This window comes from Alnus glutinosa, chromosome 5 (assembly GCF_958979055.1).
Source record: "Alnus glutinosa chromosome 5, dhAlnGlut1.1, whole genome shotgun sequence".
Taxonomy (NCBI): Eukaryota; Viridiplantae; Streptophyta; class Magnoliopsida; order Fagales; family Betulaceae; genus Alnus; species Alnus glutinosa.
Window position 1 is genome coordinate 32,295,052 of NC_084890.1, and position 17,442 is coordinate 32,312,493.

At 37.5% G+C, this 17,442-nt stretch overlaps 2 protein-coding genes, 1 long non-coding RNA gene and 1 pseudogene across 3 annotated transcripts; all 4 read left to right on the top strand.

Moving 5' to 3' along the window:
* The first annotated feature begins 2,321 nt into the window (after positions 1–2,321).
* On the top strand, positions 2,322–4,050 carry LOC133869275 (disease resistance protein RPM1-like; annotated as a pseudogene).
* A 329-nt stretch (positions 4,051–4,379) lies between these two features.
* LOC133869276 (disease resistance protein RPM1-like) lies at positions 4,380–7,068 on the top strand. Its single transcript, XM_062306230.1, has 3 exons — positions 4,380–4,518; positions 4,796–5,710; positions 6,073–7,068. The coding sequence occupies exons 1-3, from the start codon at positions 4,380–4,382 to the stop codon at positions 6,087–6,089; spliced, it is 1,071 nt and encodes a 356-aa protein (XP_062162214.1). The 3' UTR covers positions 6,090–7,068.
* Positions 7,069–8,911: 1,843 nt separating this feature from the next.
* LOC133869784 (uncharacterized) lies at positions 8,912–9,458 on the top strand. Its single transcript, XR_009900537.1, has 2 exons — positions 8,912–9,073; positions 9,213–9,458. It is a non-coding gene; the product is annotated as an uncharacterized LOC133869784 (long non-coding RNA).
* A 3,128-nt stretch (positions 9,459–12,586) lies between these two features.
* LOC133869277 (disease resistance protein RPM1-like) lies at positions 12,587–15,674 on the top strand. The gene has a single exon (XM_062306231.1). The coding sequence runs from the start codon at positions 12,587–12,589 to the stop codon at positions 15,398–15,400; it is 2,814 nt and encodes a 937-aa protein (XP_062162215.1). The 3' UTR covers positions 15,401–15,674.
* Positions 15,675–17,442: the final 1,768 nt, after the last annotated feature.

The following is a 17,442-nucleotide window of genomic DNA, read 5'->3' on the forward strand; positions in this document are numbered from 1 at the left end:
AAGATGGTGGGTTGGCGAATCTGAAACCTTCGTATCGTCTCCCCTGGAACTTGGATATTAAAGAGAGAGAGAGAGAGAGAGAGAGAGAGAGAGAGAGAGAGTCTATTTGGCCGAAAATGCTGTTGGGAAAGGGACGAGAGGTTCATTTTCAAGAGGATGAAGAAGGAAAAGGAGGAGACTGAGGCAGAGTTGAGTGGCGGCAGCAAGACCCGCAAGGCTGGCTTTAATGAGGATTGAAGGGGATTTGATGAAATTCTTGAGGTTAAGGATGCGTGAAGGAGAGAGAGACATATATTTTTTTTATTTTATTAAAATATTGGATTGGGTAGTTACAGTGCTACCAAATAAGGATAGAGATATAAAATAGGACAACTGCTGTGGCTTTACATTTTGTAACGAGATCTCTTTTGATTTATTGTGTTTGGCAATCAATTACAGAGTACTTTAACGATAAAATGTATTTTGTTATTAAGTTTTCTTGAATTATTTTGTCATAAGTAATTTTGTAGTATAAATAGTTGGTTCTTAGATGAAACAGAATTGTAAGAAAATGTTTTACTTAAGTTTAATATCAGTTCTTAGTATAAATAATTTTTGTTCTTCAATACTCTTAATCTTCAGAAAATTGAGTTTGTCTCTCTTAATTTGCTTCGTTTTTAGGATTTTCTTATTCCTTCTTCTCATTTTAACTTGTTGTTTCTCTTGTATAGTTCATGTGTACTTAGATTGCACATTCGTTTTTTAATGATATTTTAATTTCCTATATATATATATATAAGTTTTTACTAGCCGTCATGTCCCAGCTACTTTGGGTATGGGGCGTGACAGTTAACCCAAATTCTTTTATAATTGTGACAATATCATTTTTTAGGTGAAGATTAGAGGCAAAACCATGACAGAAACCGTTGTGTCCCTTATCATCAATGAGCTGGTTTAGTTGATTGTTCATGAATCAAAACTGCTTAGGGGTGTCCACTGGGAAGTTGTGGACATTAGAGATGAATTGGAGAGCATCTAGTATTTCCTCAAACATGCAGATACAAGTGAACCCCAAGATGGCTTCAAAACGTGGGTGAAACAAGTGAGAGAAGTAGCATATCATATAGAAGATGTAATAGATGAATACATTCTTCACGTTGCACATCGTCGACATCAGTAAAGTTTTATTGCTTTCCTCCATAAAATTGGCCGCTTATTGAAAAAACTAAAACCATGTCATGATATAGCTACCAAGATTCAAGATATTAAAATATCAGTCCGTGAAATAAAAGAACGAAGCGACAGATATTGGTTTAATTCCCCAAAGCAAGGATCAGGTAGTAGTGTAGCAAATGTTACATGGCATGACCCTCGAGTGGGTTCACTTTTCATTGAGGAAGATGAAGTTGTGGGTATTGAGTCTACAAGTAGGGATGTAAATAAACCAGTCTGTTCGACAACTCGCTCGATACCCGCTCGGTTTAGCTCGATCCGAACTCGAACTCGATACTGTAGAAACTCGATCGTTACTGTAGAAACCCGCTCGATTAGTAAGTAATACATACCCGACTCGCTTGACAAAACTCGATAGGGGCTCGCGAGCTCAGCTCGTTTAAAGCTCGACCGGATCGCTTGCCCGACTCGTTAATCCGATTCGTTAGCTCGTTCATATATATATATATTTATATTAGTAAATAGTAAATATAGTATAACATATATAGTATTACATATTAATTATAATACTTTGATAACAATATTTAGTATGTTAAGTTATTAATAGTTAGTATATAAATAAACACATATATCACATCACACATATTAACAATAGTTATATATTATACTTATATTATAGTTACTTAGTTATAAAATATAATGGACTTACTATTTGTTCACATTATACATATACCATAGTTTATACTATCTAGTTATATATAATAACATATTATTAATTCATTACTTATAAACTATAGTTATGTACTATATTTTATAATATGCCTTATATAATTACATATTATATATTTATGTTATTAATAAATGAATAGAGGTTGTTCATAAACTTGAGCTTGAATTTTGCTTTGATCATTCATTGAAAAATTTAATAGTCTACCTTGAGCTTTAGTTGAGCCGAGCTTGTCGAGTAACCCTGCTCGGCTCGAATGTCATTTTCAACAAACTCGAGTTTGAGCTTGAACTCGCCCGAGTTTTAAACGAGCCGAGCTTGAACATGCAATTTATAGCTCGGCTCGAATTCGAGCTCGACTATTTAGGCTTGACTCATAAACGAGCCAATCTTGAAATCTTCAAACTCGACTCGGCTCGGCTCGATTACATCATTGTCTACAATGGATGAACTCGTAAGCAGGTTGGTGGGGGGAGTATCTAAACGCTCAGTGATTTCAGTGGTAGGCATAGGCGGAATTGGTAAGACAACTCTTGCAAAGAAAGTATATGAGAATGAATTAGTGAATGGACATTTTGATTGCCGTGTTTGGATCACTGTGTCTCAATCATACAATGTGTCGAAGATACTCATGTCCATGATAAAGCAAATCTACCAAGCAAAAGAAACTGCTCCAGGTCAAATAGACATAACAGACGAGATCACACTAATCAGCCAACTGAGGAAATGTTTAGAGCAAAAGAGGTATGTTGTGGTTTTTGATGATGTCTAGAAGACAGAGCTTTGGGAAATTGTGAAACATGCTTTACCATACAATGACAGAGGCAGTAGGATTATCATCACAACACGTAGTGATCTCATTGGTGTTTCTTGTAAAGAATCTTTATCCTATCAAGTGCACAAGCTACAACCTCTATCTCAAGACAAAGCTTGGGAATGTTTTGCAGAAAGGCATTCCAGACCGAGCTCCAGAGGTGTTGTCCAAGAGAGTTGGTGAGAATGTCGATGGACATTGTCAAAAAATGTGAAGGCCTACCACTTGCAATTGTTGTCATAGGTGGTCTTCTATCAACAAAGGAGAAGGTGCCGTTAGAATGGCAAAAGTTGCACAATAGCCTCAGTTTTGAGCTAGAGTGTAATCCCCACCTTTCAAGTATCACTAACATTCTCTCTCTTAGTTATCATGATCTTCCCTACTACCTAAAGTCATGCTACTCGTACTTCGCAATTTTTCAAAGGACTACTCAATCAATGGTACAAGATTACTGCGGCTATGGGTAGCCGAGGGCTTTATAAAAGGAAAGAAGGGCAAGCCTGTGGAAGACGTAGCTGGAGAATACTTAATGGAGCTCATCCACAGAAACTTGGTTCAAGTTTCATTTGATGAGCTTGACTACGTGATATTTAGAAAGTATAGAGTCCACGATTTGCTGCATGAAATCATTTTATCGAAGGCTGGAGAGTTGAATTTCTGTCAAGTTTTGGAAGCACGTGACACAACTTTCCATGGGTAAAGTCGGTGCCTTTCAATCCACGATGCTAGAGAAAATGTTTTTGAGACAAGTGAGTACTCTCGGGTTCGTTCTATTTTTCTCTTCAACAGTAACAAAATTCCAAGGTCTTTCATAGTTAAATTGTTCAAAAAGTTCAAGCTTTTGAAAGTGTTGGATTTTGAAGATGCTCCTATAGATTATCTTCCTCAAGAAGTGGGCAATTTATTCCACTTGAAGAACGTAAGTTTGAGGAGAACAAAAGTGAAGATACTTCCAAAGTCAGTGGGTAGACTACAGAACCTGCAGACACTAAATGTATTGGAAACCGCATTGCATGAGCTACCAATTGAGATATTAAGGCTTTATAAGCTGAGACATATATTGGCTAATTCTTGTGACTTCGAAATTAAAAGTAGCTCTCATTCTGTGCGAGGAGTAAAAATACATGAAGGGGTTGGATGTTTAAAAGACTTGCAAAGTCTATCAACTATTGAGGCAAATCATCATGGAGGTGGTCTATTTGTAGAGTTTGGAAAGTTGAGTCAATTGAGGATGTTGGGCATTTCATGGGTGACTGCAGAACATGGGAGGGCTCTGTGTACCTCAATACAAAATATGGTCCACCTTAAAACTTTGCTTGTGGCCTCAATCAATGAAAATGAGATTATAGACTTATAATCAATTTCATCACCACCTCCATTTCTAGAGCATATCTATCTAAGGGGGCGATTGGAGAAGTTGCCCAACTGGATTCTAGAACTTCAGAATCTGGTCGCACTAATCTTATTTTTCTCATCATTGAAGGAAGATCCATTGTTGTCTGTCCAGGCTTTGCCAAATCTAATTACCCTTTCCCTCAATCATGCGTATGATGGGGAGCAGTTGCATTTTGAAGAAGGTGGTTTTCAAAAACTCAAGAGGCTCACACTTAGAGAGTTGAAAGAATTGAAGATGGTGAAAATAGACAGAGGATCACTGTCGGGTCTTGAGCAACTAGAGATTGGGCCATGCCCACAGATGAAGAAGCCACCCTTTGGAATCCAGCACCTGGAAAGCCTACAGATTCTCGACTTGTAGGAAATGCAAGGAGAATTTGTGCTACGTATGCAGCCAAATGGAGGCGAAGATTATTAGAAAGTGAAGAAGGTAAGTACTATCTGTCTCAGGTATAGGATTAAAGGAGAACGATATCAAACATACAAGCTCGATGACCCACAGTTGTTGGAGCGTCTACAAGGAGTTCCAACCTAGCAGTTGCTGGGTAAAATGTTCCCATTTGATGTTGTAATGCAGAGTTCTGGATCCAGAGCTTTTAAATTTGATATTAACATGGCTTGCATATAGAAAGAAAATGAATCTCTTCATGTGGTCTGCCATCTATTCTAGATGAAGTTGAAATGAGTCTTTTGCTTGTTTGGTAAAGTTTCCAAAAAAGTGTTTTCGGTTTTGGGTTTCAAAAAAGTGAAAATTGAGATCACATTAATTAGCCAGCTGAGGAAATGTTTACGACAAAAGAGGTATGTTGTGGTTTTTGATGATGTCTGGAAGACAGAGTTTTGGGAAATTGTGAAACATGCTTTACCATACAATGACAGAGGCAGTAGGATTATCATCACAACACGCAGTGATCTTATTGGTGTTTCTTGTAAAGAATCTTTATCCGATCTAGTGCACAAGCTACAACCTCTATCTCAAGACAAGGCTTGGGAATTGTTTTGCAGAAAGGCATTCCAGACCGAGTTCCAGAGGTGTTGTCCGAGAGAGTTGGTGAGAATGTCGATGGACATTGTCAAAAAATGTGAAGGCCTACCACTTGCAATTGTTGCCATAGGTGGCCTTCTGTCAACAAAGGAGAAGGTGCTGTTAGAATGGCAAAAGTTACTCGATAGCCTCAGCTCTGAGCTAGAATGTAATCCCCACCTTACAAGTATCACTAACATTCTCTCTCTCAGTTATCATGATCTTCCGTGCTACCTAAAGTCATGCTACTTGTACTTCGGCATTTTCCCGGAGGACTACTCAATCAGTGCTCCAAGATTACTTTGGCTATGGGTAGCTGAGGGCTTTATAAGAGGAAAGAAGGGAAAACCATTGGAAGACGTGGCAGAAGAATACTTAATGGATCTCATTAACAGAAACTTGGTTCAAGTTTCATTTGGGGAACTTGATTACGAGATACAGAGAAAATACAGAATCCATGATTTGCTGCATGAAATCATCCTATCGAAGGCTAAAGAGTTGAATTTTTGTCAAGTTCTAGAAGCTGGTGACACAACTTCCCATGGAAAAAGTCGGCGCCTATCAATCCACGATGTTAGAGAAAATGTTTTCGAGACAAGTGAGTACTCTCGGGTTCGTTCTGTTTTTCTCTTCAACATTAGTGGAATGCCCAGGTCTTTCTTGGTTAAATTGTTCAAAAAGTTCAAGCTTTTGAAAGTGTTGGATTTTGAAGATGCTCCAATTGATTATCTTCCTCAAGAAGTGGGTAATTTATTCCACTTGAAGCATTTAAGTTTGAGGAGAACAAAAGTGAAGATACTTCCAAAGTCAATGGTTAGGCTACAAAACCTACAGACTCTAAATGTCCTGGAAACCGCAGTGCATGAGTTACCAATTGAGATATTTAGGCTTTATAAACTGAGACATCTTTTGGCTCATTATCATGACCTTGAAATTGAAAGTAGTTTGTATGCAATGCAGGGAGTAAAATTATGTGATGGGGTTGGATGTTTAAGTGACTTGCAAACGCTATCACTTGTAGAGGCAAATCATCACGGTGTTGGTCTATTCACAGAGCTGGGAAAGTTGAGTCAGTTGAGGATGCTGGGCATTTCAAATATGGCGGAAGAAAATGGGAGGGATCTGTGTGCCTCCCTACAAAATATGGTCCAGCTTAAGATTTTGGTTGTAAGCTCAATCAGTGAAGAAGAAATTCTAGATTTACAATCAATTTCATCGCCGCCTCAATTTTTAGAGCATATCTTTCTAAGGGGACGGTTGGAGAAGTTGCCCAACTGGATTGCAGGGCTTCATAATCTGGTCACATTAGGCTTATGTTTCTCATTTTTAGTGGAAGATCCACTACTATGTGTCCAGACTTTGCCTAATTTAACTAATCTTAGCCTTCATCAGGGGTATGATGGGGAACATTTGCATTTTGAGGAAGGCGGTTTTCTAAAGCTCAAAAAGCTCACACTGAAAAAGTTGAACAGATTAAAGATGGTGGAAATAGATAGAGGATCACTGGCTGTTCTTGAGCAACTAGAGATTGGGCCATGCCTGCAGATGAAGGAGGTACCCTCTGGAATCCAGCACCTGAAAAGCCTAAAGATTCTCGACTTCTATGAAATGCAGGGAGAATTTGTTCTACATATGCAGCCAGATGGAGGCAAAGATTATTGGAAAGTCAAGAAGGTAACTACAATCCGTTTCGGTTATAGGATTAAAGGAGAACGATATCTAATATACAAGCTAGGTGACTCAGACTTGTTGGAGCGTCTGCAAGGGTGAGTGATGCAGGAATATGACAGAGTACAGGCTACATCCACATTGTTTGCATTTGTTTCAGTTCGTTGCTTCTATGATTCTGCAAGGCCTACGAATCTACAAATTTGGTGGTACTCATTTATCCTACCTGGGAGTCCCACATGAAGGTAACTTGGTAATCCAAGTAGTCTTTACGTGAATAGCTTTTTTCAGCTCATCACTGGAGGGGAATTTATTCAGCTGATCACTTTCGTAGCTCAATTGAGGACGTCTTCTATCATCAAGTTCGCAGGATCACGATTATCTACCATCTAATTATTTGACGTTCATTATCTGTTAGTAGTATTAGGATTATTTACGCTCCTTTATGGAATAAGTGGATGGCTATATAAGCTGCAATGTACTCTGAGAAATATAAATTGAATGAGGAGTTATAATTTTTAAACTATGTTCTTGAGTGAGATGCTTTTGTTCGAAATGAGATTTCTATGCATTCTTGAGGTGTGATTCTTCTTCTATTCGGTGCTAAGACTACCAAAAACTCATTCTTGGCCAGTGAGGCTACTGTTCAACATGAGATCTATCTTTATTTTCTGTTTATTTTTGTTGAACGTGCCTTTTCTTTTGATTTAAAGATTGGATTTTTATAGGGGTTTGTTGTTTTTGGTTTGTGGGTGTTCTTATTTTCATTGGATTTGCTTCATAGGGGAAGATTTAGATTGTGGGTGTTTGCGTTTATGAGAAGTAGTTGGAAGAAGGAAATATGATATTTGTGAAAGAAGAACGAAAAATAGTTGAATAAAATGGTCAAAGTGATTCTTAAAATGAGGGGAGCTGGGAGGTGATACTTCTCTGGGCTTTGTAGAACTGAATGGAGTAGGAGTTTCTGATGTTTCAATGGATTCTGAAGAAGTAAATGTAGATTTTGGTGTTTCTGATGGTTATGGCAGAATCTGCTGTAAGATTATTTCTTCCATTTGAACGCTAACTCTTGACGAAGGCTAAGAAGCAGGTTAGGCAATATTATTGTTGCCATTTGACTTGAGTATCATGGGCAAAATTATGGTTGTCTTCATCTTGGAATTGGGATGCATGTCAAAAAGCAGAGACCAAATGTGGTGGGCTGTCAGCTGAAACGTAGTCTTGTAGTTTTTCTGGTGGGTTAAGGTTAACGGAATTTGTAGTTGACTGAAATTAAAGCAGCATCGTGCATTTGGGATTTGGGAGTTCCTTTCAATACATATGGGGTGTTTGGAAGAATTCGGAGGAAATTTCAGTGCAGTCCTGTCTTAGTTTAAGGGCTGCCAAGTAAAGTTTGGTTTTAGAAATGAAAACTTCACATAATTTTGAATCTTTCATCACTTTTGAAATCAAGCACTTAAATCTTAAAAAGTGTCAATTTAGGTATCTGTCTTTCAATTTGTTTCAATTTCAATCTTTCGTTAAAATTTTTCATTAAATCTTATTTAAAATTCACAAAATACTCCTATGTTTTGTTTTTAAAAAACTTTATATATATATATATTTATATATATATATATATATTTTCAAAAATTCAGACATGCTTGGATATTTTTGTAAATTCAATTAAGTTCTAATCAACAACTAAATCCTTACAATTTTTTTTTTCCTAAAAAAAAAACAGGTATTTTAGAAATTTTAATAGGATTTGATGAAAATTTTTAATGAATGGCTGAAATTGAAAAAAATTAAAAGATTGATACTTTATTTCAAAAGTGATGAAAAATCAAGAGTTATAAGTGAAGTTTTTCCTTGTAGAAATTAGGTTTAGGCTTTTTGAATTGGGGCATATTTATTATGTTATTAATGTCACAGGGGTGAGCAAATCCCCGCAAAACCCGTCCCGCCCCATAGAACATAAAACCCGCACCCATGGTGTGGGCCATGGGTCTTCATTTGACCCCCCCGCACGGTGCGGGGTGGGTTGCGGGGGAGACCCTTGAAAAATCTCGGGTCCCCGCCCCGCCCCGCCCCGCACCCGCATATTTTAAAAAAAAAATAAAACTTTCTAACCTAATGGCTAACTTTCAGACTTTCTAAACCTAAGCCCTCTTGCCTCTTTGTCTCTGAGTCGCACAAGCCGCCACCTACAAGCCACAAAGCACCGAGTCTGTGAAGCCTTGAAGAAAACGACGCCGGCCATCCAAAAACCGTCAAATCACCTGCTCAAAAATCCGGCCAAACGCCACCACCGGTAATTTTTCTTTCTTATTAGTTATTATCTGGTTTTTTCTTCTTGTTTTGGGGAAGATTATCACTACCTCAAGTTTTTTCTTCTTGTATTCTGTACATTTGCTTTGCGACCCCTTCTCCACCACAACCACCGTTCTCAGGCGACACGTCACACGTAGGAGGCCGGAAAGCTGAATTGCGGTGCCGCCGCTCGTTCCGCCCAAATGCCCCGCCCCAGCTCTCTCGTTCCGCCACAACCACAGCACACCGCCAGGTCCGCTGCCGTCGAGGACGCCTGATGAGTGATGAGTTTTCTCTTCAAAATCTGATGTGTTTCTATTTCTGAATTCTGATGAAATAAGCGATTTCAATAACCACATTATAGAAGATCAGGAAGATCAAGATGATCCCAGTCCTTTGTCTTCCTCCTTTCCATCTTAGTTTTTTGATTTAACATGTTCACTTAGTGGAGAGTTCTGTGTTATTGTATTCATAAGAAGATGAATTACATTTGTACAAGGAATGTCACTTAAAGATAGAATCTATAACTAACTGATAAAAGGTTTGTCTACAAGTTGTTTGATAAAATGATTAGGTCAAGCATCGGGTTGGTGTTTATCTCTATGCTTGGATATGTCTCAATAAGTGGAACCAGAGACGTTGATGTTATTGCTGCCATGGGTTTGGTTTCACTGTATAAACCCGCGGGGATCCCCGCATACCCGCATATCCCCGCCCCATCCCCACCCGCCCCGTAAGGGTTTAGTGAATTTTTCATGGGGAACCCGCACCCCTGAGGGGCGGGGTCAAAAAAACCCCATCCCCGCCCCCCCGCCCCATGCTCATCCCTGGACTCACACATAGTGTTGGTTTTTCTTATTTTAAATTTAGTTTATTAGAATAAATAGTAGTTTTTTAAGCTTTGACGAATTGTTATAATTAGATTTGGCGGTGAGTGAGTTGTTGTCGCAACATTACTTTGCTTACGCAAAGGTGTCAAGATCCACGCCTCCTTTACGACTTTGACTCTCTTGGTTTATCGTGAGCGACTCCCCTTATTTAGCGGCGACTCTTTTTTCCTTGTTTGGCGGTCAACTGATCGAAAAATGGACGAGACTTTTGGTTGGTCCAAGGAAGGAAAGAAGAGGTTGTATGCGTGTATGTTGGTTCAAAGAAGCCCCAAAATTACTTGTGTGCTGATTAGTCAAGAGTAATCCCGACGTCCTGACTGCAGCTTGACTTGTCCTACTCACAGAAATTTCCAACCCATTCTCTAAAGCATCATACGAATACGGAGAAAGAAAAATTGGTTGGTTGAGCATAACTGAAAGTGAACATATATATATAATACTCTTATCTGCGTAACGCCCGCCAAGACCCCCTGTTTTGTTGTGTCTTTAACTTCAACTTCAACTTCAACTGAAGCTAATTTCTCCATCGTTTGGGGTACCACCCAAGTCAGAAACAGCAGCCATCACGCGCCACCTGCAAGCTACCTTCCTCTGCCAACACTTTTGTCAAACTCTTCACCCACAAAATGCGGCCATACCCAATGTAATTCAAGGTAAAAGCTTCAAATTCCCCTAGTTTCTGCAATCTTCTTTGTGAGCATAGATTTTATTTTATTGTTTTATTTAGTTGAACGTGCCTCTTCTTTTTGGTATTCTTTTCTTTTGCTTTAAAGATTGGATTTTTATGTGGATTTTCTGTTTTTGGTTTTGTGGGTGTTCTTCTTTACTCCTTAGGATGTCTGTCAAAAAACAGAGAACAAATTTTGTGGGCTGTTCGCTGAAACATTGTCATGTAGTTTTTCTGCTGGGTTATCGGCATTTGTAGTTTACTGAAATTAAAACAGCATCGTGCATTTGGGAGTTCCTTTCAATTATAGTACTATATGGTAACAAGATGTCCAAAATAGTTTATAGGGGTTTGATGGACATGTATGAAATGTTGGGTCTGGTACTGATATAGGGGTTTGATGGCTTTTCTTAAGGGTGGTGAAGGATAGGGATGAATTCCACATCTAGGTATGTGCACTACTGGGAAGTTTGGAAGAAATTGGAGGAAATTCCAGCGCTGTCGTGTCTTAGTTTAAGGGATGTCAAGTAAAGTTTGGTTTTAGAAATGAGGTTTAGGCTTTATGAATTAGGGCATACTTATTTTTTATTTATTTTATAGATAATTAGGGCATATTTATTGTTATCTTATTATTGCCACTCATAGTGTCGGTTTTTCTTATTTTAAATTTAGTTTATTAGAATAAATAGTTTTTTTTTTCAAGCTTTGACTAATTGTTATAAATAGTTTTGGCGCTGATTGAGTTGTTGTTGCAACTTTTGGGAGACAACTTGGTTTGTTAGCGAGCAAGGTATGTAGCTTAGCTAATGGAATTTGAAAAATATCATATTTACTTGTTTAAACATGATTTGGGGTATTGAATATCATTGCAAGTTGATGTAAATATAATTTATCAATGTTCTTAATGAATTTTACATGGAAAATTAAACATGTGAGTATTTTATGAATTTATCCTCGAGCTTTTGAAAATTGACGTCTTTGTGGCATAATTGACATCGTTGTGGCATAATTGGCGTTGTTGTGGCATATTTGATGTCTTTAGGGCATTTACAATGATTACTCTATCATGTTACCTTGGATAGGTTCATAGTCAAAATATTCTTTCGTGGGGAATTTGATTGACTAATAGTGTTTTGGAATTTGATATGTTATTTAGCTTAAACTTGCAATTCCTCTGACGCTGTTATCTATGCTACTTACAAGGCAGTAACTCAATTTTTTTTTTTTTTTTTTTTTTTGTTTAAATTTGAGAATTAGAGAGAGGTCCCTCGATCTGAGATACTCAGTTAGCTGATTGTTGGAGTCTGGTTAAAATTAGAGGTTTCAATAAGTATGTTGTTGTATTAGTTATTTGTATTGTTGGAAGATGAGACATGGAGTTTGTAGTTTCTTAGTACATTCGACCCAGATTGTAATGCTGGTAGAATATATCTTCGAGATGAATTGGGATTTATGATTTATTGTATTTTGTTATTAATTTTTGTTGGAATATTTATAGATCTCTCATTGATGTTTGATAAGTAATTTCAAAATATAAACAATTGGTTCTTGGATAAAATAGAATTGTAAGAAAATGTTACAATTTGGTTTAATATCAATTCTTATTATAAATAGTATTTGTTCTTCAATACTCTTTACCTTTAAACTATTGTGTTTGTCTTTCCTAATTTTCTTAGTTTTCAAGATTTCTTTTTCTATTTTCTCTTTCCAGCTAAAGGCTTCTCTTGTATAGATCATGTGTGCCTGTGTTGCGCTATCACTTTTTAATTATATTGCGATTACTTAGAAAATATATATATATATATATATATATATATATATATATATATATATATATATATATATATGTTCTTAGTAGGGGTCATGTCCTGCTTTTGGTTTGGGGCATGACAATTAACCTACATACTTCATTAATTGTGACAATGTCATTCACTAGGTTAAGATTGGAGAGGAAACCATGACAGAAACTGTTGTGACCCTTGTCATCAATGAGCTGGTTCAGTTGCTCAATCATGAATCAAAACTGCTAAGGGGTGTCCAACGAGAAGTGGTGAACATTAGAGAAGAATTGGAGAGCATCCAGTGTTTCCTCAAAGATGCAGATCAAAGAGACCTCCAAGTTGGCGTCAAAACGTGGGTGAAACAAGTGAGAGAAGTAGCCTATCATATAGAAGATGTAATAGATGAATATGTTCTTCAAAGGGCACAGTGTCATCATCAGCAAGGTTTTATTGCTTTCCTCCATAAAATTGGCTACTTATTGAAAAACCTAAAATCGGGTCATGATATAGCTACCAAAATTCAAGATATCAAAATATCAGTCCGTGAAATCAAGGAACGAAGAGAAAGATATGGTTTTAGTTCCTCAGATCAAGGATCAAGTAGCAGACCAACAAATGTTACATGGCATGACCCTCGAGTGGGTTCACATTTCATTGAGGAAGATGAAGTTGTGGGTATTGAGTCTACAAGGGATGAACTCGTAAGCTGGTTGGTGGGGGGAGTATCTAAACGCTCTGTGATTTCAGTGGTAGGCATGGGCGGAATTGGTAAGACAACTCTTACTAAGAAAGTATATGAGAATGAATCAGTGAAGGGACATTTTGATTGCCTTGTTTGGATCACTGTGTCTCAGTCATACAACGTGTCGAAGATACTCATGTCCATGGCAATGCAAATCTACCAGACAAAAGAAACTAATCAAGGGCAAATAGACATGACAGATGAGATCATACTAATTAGCCAGCTGAGGAAATGTTTACAGCTAAAAAGGTATGTTGTGGTTTTTGATGATGTCTGGAAGACAGAGTTTTGGGAAATTGTTAAACATGCTTTACCATGCAATGACAAAGGCAGTAGGATTATCATCACAACACGCAGTGATCTCATCGGTGTTTCTTGTAAAGAATCTTTATATGATCAAGTGCACAAGCTACAACCTCTATCTCAAGACAAAGCTTGGGAATTGTTTTGCAAAAAGGCATTCTACACCGAGTTTCAGGAGGGTTGTCCGAGAGAATTAGTGAGACTGTCGATGGACATCGTCAGAAAATGTGAAGGTCTGCCACTTGCAATAGTTGCCATAGGTGGTCTTCTGTCAACAAAGGAGAAGGTGCCGTTAGAATGGAAAAAGTTGCACGATAGCCTCAGTTATGAGCTAGAATGTAATCCCCACCTTACAAGTGTCACTAACATTCTCTCTCTCAGTTATCATGATCTTCCGTGCTACCTAAAGTCATGCTTTTTGTACTTCGGCATTTTTCCGGAGGACTACTCAATCAGTGGTCCAAGATTACTTTATCTATGGGTAGCTGAGGGCTTTATAAAAGAAAAGAAGGGAAAATCATTGGAAGACTTAGCGGAAGAATACTTAATGGAGCTCATCCACATAAACTTGGTTCAGGTTTCATTTGGGGAGCTTGATTATGAGATATACAGAAAGTATAGAATCCATGATCTGCTGTGTGAAATCATCCTATCGAAGGCTGAAGAGTTGAATTTCTGTCAAGTTCTGGAACCTGGTGACACAACTTCCCATGGAAAAAGTCGATGCTTATCAATCCAAGATGTTAGAGAAAATGTTTTCGAGACAAGTGAGTACTCTCGGGTTCGTTCTGTTTTTCTCTTCAACATTAATGAAATGCCCAGGTCTTTCATAGTTAAATTGTTCAGAAAGTTCAAGTTTTTGAAAGTGTTGGATTTTGAAGATGCTCCTATTGATTATCTTCCTCAAGAAGTGGGCAATTTATTCCACTTGAAGAACTTAAGTTTGAGGAGAACAAAAGTGAAGATACTTCCAAAGTCAGTGGGTAGACTACAGAACCTACAGACACTAAATGTCATGGAAACCGCAATGTGTGAGCTACCAATTGAGATATTAAGGCTTTATAAGCTGAGACATATTTTGGCCAATTCTGATGACTTCGAAATTAAAAGTAGCTTTCATTCTAAGCGAGGAATAAAAATACATGAAGGGTTTGGATGTTTAAAAGACTTGCAAACACTATCAACTATTGATGATCATCATGGGGGTGGTCTATTTGAAGATCTTGGAAAGTTGAGTCAATTGAGGGTATTGGGCATTTCAGGGATGACTATAGAACGTGGGAGGACTCTGTGTACCTCCATACAAAATATGGTACACCTTAAAATTTTGGTTGTAGGCTCAATAAATGAAAATGAGATTATAGACTTACAATCAATTTCATCACCACCTCCATTTCTAGAGCATATTTATCTCTGGGGGCGATTAGAAAAGTTGCCCAACTGGATTCTAGAGCTTCAGAATCTTGTCACACTAATCTTATTTTTCTCATCATTGAAGGAAGATGCATTGTTGTGTGTCCAGACTTTGCCGAATCTAATTACCCTTTCCCTCAATCATGCGTATGATGGGGAGCAACTGCATTTTGAGGAAGGCTGTTTTCAAAAACTCAAGAAGCTCACACTCAGAGGGTTGAAAAATTTGAAGATGGTGGAAATAGGCAGAGGATCATTGCCCGGTCTTGAGCAACTAGAGATTGGGCCATGCCCGCAGATGAAGGAGCTACCCTCTGGAATCCAGCACCTAGAAAGGCTAAAGATTCTCGACTTCTATGAAATGCAGGGAGAATATGTGCTACGTATACAACCAAATGGAGGCGAAGATTATTGGAAAGTCAAGAAGGTAAGTACTATCCGTCTCATGTATAGGATTAAAGGAGAACGATATCAAACATACAAGCTGGGTGACTCAGACTTGTTGGAGCGTCTACAAGGACTACCATCCTAGCAGTTGTAATTAGGCTTGGGCCAGCACATACGATCTTTGATAATTAAAAGCTTAATTCTTCCAAGAATTTTGGTCGAGGAGAGGATTAGGACTAGGCAATCCTCTTTCATATTTTCTATTCATTATTGGGGATTTATTCTTATCCAGACTTTTTCTCAGGGAAGAATCCTTAAATAACCTTCATGTAATAAGAATAATCGGCAAGGCCAACTATATAACATCTCTGTTTTGTAAATGATGTCATGATTTGTAGCCGTGCAAATCCAAAGGAAGCTTCAACTATTCTCACTTTCTTAAATTACTGCTCAGCTCAATCAGGCAATATATAAGCTAAATCTAATTATTTTCAGCAAAAACTGTAGCCCCTTGATTCAACCAAAAATTTATGGAATTCTTAAGCTTAGAAGAATGCAGCCTATATAATGCCAATTACTTAGGTCTGCCACTATTCATTAACCAAATGAAGAAGCCAGCTTTTGAAGACATAAAGGCCGAAGTCCTTAATAAGTTAATAGAGTGTTCGGTTGGAAAGCCAAAACAATCTCTCGGGCTGCTAGACTGTTGTGACAAAATTAATTTTAAGGATTAACAAAAAAGTAGATAATAGCATAATAGAAAATAACAAAATCACACAAAACACCAAGATTTAAGTGGTTTGGTTTAATAAACTTACATCCACCGGCAGAGACAACCCGGAGAATATTTACTAACAAAATGTGGAGTACAAAGAGTAATACAAAAAAAAACCACTCAAACCCAAAAGCCATAATATACGCAAATCTCACTCTCAAGCAAAAGCAAATTAATGACAATAGAGAAATTTCTCTAAATTCCCTTGATGCCGTACGACACTCCAACACCTTGAAAATACAAGTGAGACTCCCAAATGAAAAATTACTGCCTCTTTCTATATTTTTCTGTGTTACGAAGTTGCTGGATTGCACACTTCGACAAGATAACCGAATGGCTTCAACATATAAAGTGGCCAAGTTTAAGACTTGTGAAATACAAGTCATCAACCACAAGATCCACCTTGATCAAATTAGAAGCTTCTTCCCTTCCAAGTTTCACCATGTCAATTTTCTTACTGCCAAATCTCTTTCCAATCATATTGACTCTATCTTATGGAAGTTTTGGTGGAGTTTTCAAGATTCAAAGAAACACTATATGGTTCCCTTGGCTTGGAATAAAGTTGTTAAAACTGAGAGGGCAATACGGTATTTAATTTAAATTTTTTAATTCGAAATTAAGGGTAAATTTGAAATTTTATAAAAGTTTCAGTGCATAAAGGTTATTTTATCTTTATTGCTACCTGATTTAATGCTTAACCCTAACGGAGGGGAATATTGCATCAAATTAGAAGTTCGGGGTGTGAAATTGAGAGTTTTAAAAGGCATAAGACATTTGGGACAACTAGTCCTCCATTCGAGAGTAATCCCGACTTCCTGACTGCAGCTAGACTTGTCCTCAGTGAAATTTCCAACGCATTCTCTAAAGCATCATACGAATATGGAAAAAGAAAACTGAATATATATAATACTTGGGAAAAGCTCACTGCATGAAAAATTTGTAGTTCGGTTATATGTGATGATAAAATTATTCACATTGTGGTTAACTAACCAAATTTTCATGGTTAACAAGACTTGAATTGGCCAGTGAGTCCCAATGTAGCGGTTGTAATTGGGCTTGTGCCAGCATGTCACGGGTCTGATTATAGAGTAATATTTTTGATATATTTCCCAATATTTGGAAATATTCAAGACTTCCGAACTCACCCATCCATTATCCAATTAAATTTTGTATATTAGAAAGTAGAAACGGGACTAAAACATTAAAACTACACTGAAATGTTTTGAAGATCAAAAGGCTTAAATACTTTGGCTAATTAGCATTCTGAGTGGGTAATGTTTAACCAAGTTGAGGAGCTTGAAATGAATTCTAATGTGCAAAATTTTTCCTTCTTTCTCCAGCTGGGATCATAATTTTTTTTTTTTGCAATTTTGTGCCAAAATCCAGAAGCATCAGTGATTAAATGGTAATAA